This window comes from Cyprinodon variegatus, unplaced genomic scaffold (genome assembly GCF_000732505.1).
Source record: "Cyprinodon variegatus isolate N-32 unplaced genomic scaffold, C_variegatus-1.0 Scaffold181, whole genome shotgun sequence".
Lineage (NCBI taxonomy): Eukaryota > Metazoa > Chordata > Actinopteri > Cyprinodontiformes > Cyprinodontidae > Cyprinodon > Cyprinodon variegatus.
In genome coordinates this window covers 929,867-935,541 of record NW_015150634.1, presented here as the reverse complement: position 1 = coordinate 935,541, position 5,675 = coordinate 929,867, and the positions used below count along the sequence as shown (strand labels likewise).

Genomic DNA, 5,675 nt, shown 5'->3' with positions numbered 1-5,675 from the left:
TAAAAAATAGCAATTCTATTCATTTTTAATTGCAGCTACAAGCTCAACGGATTAAATGTACAGTATGTTTCACCATTTAATCATCTCTCCCTCCTCATATTTCAGTCCAAGGGTTTTGGCTTCTTTCAAAGTTCCTGTCCTTCATTTTTATGATTATATTTCATAAAGATGTTAACAGTTGTTTTGAGAATTTGCTCAGGCAGATTAACTTTCATAATTTTAAGAGCACAAACAAACCTAAGCCTGAAAGCTATGTTTACCAACCATTATAATAAATTAGCAAAAAAAAAGGTCAGAATAGCTCTGAAAGTGTAAAATAGGAACCCGGGATATTTCTGAATTGTCACACTTCTGACAAACCCTTGTTGACACTAAGCAAAACTTTGAGGTTTTCATTTTAAACCCTTTCTGTAAAGATTTCCCTCCCTCTCTCACTCATGTCAAAGCTGTTGTTCAGTTTGTATAAAAATGTTTGGTGTGTTTTGCTTTTTTCTCTCAACAAAACATATTCCAGCCCATTTTTTGTCATCTGTTTAACTGGGAAAAGCAAACACTGAGAACACAAGTAACGCTTCTCCTGCTAAGTTCAGACCGCAGGCAAAGCAGCTGGTTTACATGCAAAGTCAATGGTTGACTAGGGGCGTAAATCACACCCATCATGGTGATTCGATTCACTCTGCTGCATCTCAGTGCCGCAGAGAGGAGGCCGGCTTGTTTTGTTTTTATGACTGAAATTGTGGAAGCAACTCGTGAAGTTGGACCAGCTAGAAGAGCGAGGTGCGTGAGAATGCTGGGAGCCTTTTTCCACCTGGATCCCCGCTATTTTTCGCCCTCATGTCCCTCCGTTGTCTGACTACTCGCCCCCACTTCCTCCCGCCTCAGTTGTATCTAGACCCACAGCGTATAGCGCAGACCACGCTTCAATATTGGTCATAAATCAAAAATGTCTATGTCAAGCTCACTGCGACACACTGCTGCAGGAGTATAACCAGGAATCGAGGTAGGAAGGCTAAAATAGGTTTAGCGCCACCGCAGCACGGGAGTCAGAATTACATCCAGGAGCAAATGGATAAAAAAGGACCGGAGGAAAAAAACAAAAAAACAAAACATGAATCGATACTCTTGTGGATGTGTCGATTCATCGGATCGTCAGCTGTTGGATCGATGCATCGATACTAAACAATTATTATTTACACGCCTATGGTTGACGTGCATAAAGTGGCAGCAAAAGGAACTATTTTTTACCCACTTATAACAGCAAATATGGCAAAGTCACTCTCTGCCATTGAACACAGTAGCAGCAGAAGCATCAGACACATCTGGACACACTTTACTGGACGCGCTTCAGAATCATCAAGGATGCTCTTGACGCGCGACCTTAATGTGTAAAGCATCAAAAATGAAGCAGTTCCAAATTCATCTTAACATAGTCATTGCACATGTAGCCAATGTATTGCAATGTGTTGCAAATTCTGCCGTCATAAACTGTAGCATTTATCAAAACACAATGCTCTTAAAATTCATATCAGTTATCGAATAAAGTAACATTCATTTAAGAGCAGCATTGCAGTATGCAAGTAATAAAAAGTTTATCATCCCTTGTATTGCAATCACGAAAGCGCCACAAATAATCATAAGACTCAAAGTCTGTATCGCCCACCCTTAGTGGGATGCAACATGATGAGAAGGACTGATGAATATGTGGATTTGACTGAGCTGTCATGTTTCCTTTTGGTTAAACTTAAAAAGAAATAAAAGGTATAATTCAATTAATGTGTACAGTTTTGGAATGTGTTGTGTCAAAAGTGGATGGTTTTACATGAATGTTTAAGGAAAAGTAAAAGGGAAAACACGGTTACCTGGTCAAAGAGCTGTTTTCCTGTCGTGTTTGGCTGGATGGCAAATTCCAGCTCAGCATCCATGGTGGTGACACGTACATTGACCTGCAAAACACACCAAAAAAAGGAATAAATGGATGAAGGAATTACAAACTTAATTACCTCAAATTAGATGCAAAACACATCTCAAAAGTAAAGACATATATAAGTGAATCGTACATTGATTTTTAGATGAGCATTATATTATGATGAATTATGAGTGTTATCTAATTAAGCAGAACACAGTCAACTTTATAAATTTTGAAAACTCCTTACCAAGAACACTGCGGGCAGGGACTGAAAAGAATATTTCTAATGTCCTTATGTTAACTAATGATACCCATCAAGGCTGTGTGCTGGGCCCACTGCTGTTCATGCGACTGCATATCCACACGAGGACAACAGCTTAGTTCAATCTGCCAATGTCACTAAAGCCAAAATTTGGAAGCAAAGAGAATTATCAGAGGATTTGTGAACTCACAAACTCCCGAAAATACATCTTACCAGAACTCGATAGTTAAAAGACAGCAAAACAAAAATGGCTGCACTGGGTTTAGCTGGAATACCTTCTTTTTTTTTAAACAAGCATTTTTTACTAGCCTGATAAACCAGACTAAATGGGAGATTAAATGTGTAATTTATTCTGGCCCCGATGAATGAGACATCGGAAGATTGTTGATGAGAACAACCTGTTGTCTTTCAAACCATGTCTGTGCCTATTGGCCAACGCTCTGACCAATAAGGACAACTGACTGTGACATAGTAAGCAGGACAGAAAGCTGGTGGGGGAGTGTAAACAAACAGCCTGTTCAATAGTTGTTGCCATCTTCCTTGTTGTGTTTTATCCATTGTTGTGCAGCTTTGTCGTCACACCCTCAAACTCTGCCCGCTTTGCATCAAAAAATTCAAACACATCTCTACATTGAGATTGGTCTGCCAGTTCTGGGGCCTGGGGCATTGATCGAAGCTAGACCACTCGCAGGCAAAAATTATTTTGGCCTTTGGCAGGTGGGGCTAGTTTGCTAGGCTAATTTCTTACCTTTGTGGATGGGAAAGATGTTTGCACGTTACTCCCAACCGGATTTGGTAAGAGTTTGATTGATCAGTTAATTCCACAGGTTGTGAAACAAATCAAGAATGAGATACGTCACAGCCTCTAATGCTGCTGTTATTAGCTTAAAGCTCACAATGGGAGGCAGATACCAAATCAGCTCGAGGAATTGAACCGAATTTGCCTGCCTTTTGCATGCACTTTCTACAGGAGGCTTTCGAGATTGAACTACAAGTATCAGTCTGGCTTATGATAGGTTATTAATAAGATTGAGTAAATAGAGAAAGTCATTGAACTTGTTGAGCTGAGCATACACCACTCAGTGGATCTATGGTTTGGAAAAACAATTCCATTGGCCCAAAAAAATTTGAGAAATTATGTAAATCCAGATGAAAATACATCTTTGACTAGAGCTGGACAATATGTTCAAAACGTATACAACAACCTCTAAACAGTGTAAATGCCAAGAAATGTCACAAAAGAATCCTGCATAGAGTCCTGAATGTTATAATGCAATGTCCAAGAAACTCTAACTTAACATTTAAGAAATTGTTTAAGAAAAAAACAAAACGAAACAAAAAATAGACATGCTTTTCTTGCTCAATGTCGAGATGCACATTTAGTCAGGTGATCATCTCTTCCTCCTCCAAGCCTTTCTAGTTCTTCCAGCGTCATTGGCTCATTTTTTGTGATTAACTTTAATATGTTCAAGAAGAAAAACACACCTAAGCCTCAAAGACTATGTTCACAAAGGGAAAGGACTCATAAGTAGGTTTAAAAATACTGACTAAAGCTGCCCAATAATACTCAAAAATCTAACTTTTGATAAACCCTTGTTGACACTATGAGCAGCATCATTCCCCCCTCTAGGCTTGGCTGTTTTTCTAGGAAAAAGTCTCTTCTATTTTTCACTTCTCAGCTTCAGTAAAATCTAAACAGATCCCAAACCTATTTTTTTATTTCTTTAAACCTGGGAACAGTGACTGTTGACAAAACTACTAATGTTGTTACCAATACTCAGCAAGGATCAGTCCAGATAAAACAGAATTAAACAATTCACACACCCCGTAATATGACAGTCAGTGGTGATTAGCTCATGCTTGCCTCTCATTTAAAATCTGCACTTAGCTCTTCTACCCTGAGTAAGTAGAAGCTGTGCGACCAGTTCATACTTTATAAGCAAATTGCTTTCTAGACGGTCTGCAGCTACAATCCATTTCTCATTCATCAGGTGCTAAAGTCAGGACGACTTCTGATGGGTACAAGTCGTCCAAAAACATAATCGTGGTATTACACCTGTTCACTCTGAAGACACAACCACGGTGCTGGGCCTCATCAGAGACAACAACGACCAGGACTACAGAGAGGAGGTGGAGCAGCTGGTGGACTGGTGCAAGGATAACAGCCTGATCCTGAACGCGGAGAAGATGAAGTTGCTCTATGTTTACAGAAGTTAACATGGATGGTAGTGCCGGCGCACATCTAGCGGTCTTTCCAACCATAAAAACTCAATCTTTTCAATATGGTTAAACATAAATACTGCTCCCCACATTATCATCGGCCATGGTTTTTGTTTTTCTTGCCGCTTCTGCGTAGCAAGAAGCAGAACAGTGACCTATGTCGGGTATTAATGACGTTTAGGTTGATTGAATCCGACCTGGCCGTTCACACACAGGTCGCATTGGAAAAGATCAGATTCGTATCAAATTCAGGACCACATAGCCAAGTGGCCTGGGTCGCATTGGAAAAAAATTGGTTCTGTGTTGTTCAGACTGCCATGAAAAGATCGGATCCGGGTCGCATATGGGCAAAAAAATCTGATTTGGTCACTTCAGGCTGCAGTGGGAACATAGCCTCTATCTAAGCAGCAGACAATGGCCCCCAGACAGGTGAACGTAATTGGTGACATAGCTAATCTGATGAGACTCTTGTTGTTGGTCTTGATTCAACTTCACTGAATAAAATCATATCAAGATATTTATACATTTGGATGTTAAATTATTGTCCAGCCCTACCTGTGACTGAACTAAACTGAACACATCACGTTTAGGTTCAATGTAATGTAGAGAAGGATTCAATGGCACAAACCAGTGACAGCAGAAAAAAAAATGTGCAAAGCAAAACAAAACAGACATGTTAACTAACTGAACGTGTTTCTGTCACAGTAGGGCAGTCTTAGCCATGTATACGAGTGGATTCTTCTGTCCAGCTACTATAAATATGCTTCACCTCTAGTGAATACATATTCTGTAACAGCCAGTATCCATATATGGGGCTGCATGATTACACAGTTCCTCTCTACCAGCCAGCTGAGGGGAAGTTGCTTCCATTTCACTCTAATGAGGAAAAGTCATTAGGAGGATCTAAGGCAGTAACACCTGTCGTCATTTTCCCCTCATTACCAGTAACTTAAGAGTAACGAGTTGTTGTTTTTTCAAGCAGTTTCCTATGATTAAGTACCTCTACCATTGGCCTTCTTGTTTAAAAATAAATAAGTCAGAGCCAAAAAAACGATAATTCCAATTATTTTAGCATACCTATTGATTGAGTAAGAAAGCATTAAAATCCCAGTATATGCCATCAGTGTTATACAGTGTAGACTAAAGTCATTCACAAATAACATCTAGCGCAGTTTTTTCTTTGCATTAAGCTTTAGATATGAAACACAGGCAAACTTGATTATTTCAACGTGGATGGTTATTTGGAGAATTGTCAAAAAAGGTCGTTCTGCTGTTTCAAAATTACAT

General features: G+C 39.5%; 1 protein-coding gene across 1 annotated transcript in view; it reads right to left on the bottom strand.

Moving 5' to 3' along the window:
- Positions 1–5,675, bottom strand: part of LOC107087342 (radixin) — a 63,528-nt gene that overhangs the window by 20,185 nt on the left and 37,668 nt on the right. The window contains exon 3 of the mRNA XM_015378872.1: positions 1,860–1,943. Coding sequence (XP_015234358.1) covers positions 1,860–1,943 — 84 coding nt within the window. The remainder of the gene's footprint in view (positions 1–1,859; positions 1,944–5,675) is intronic.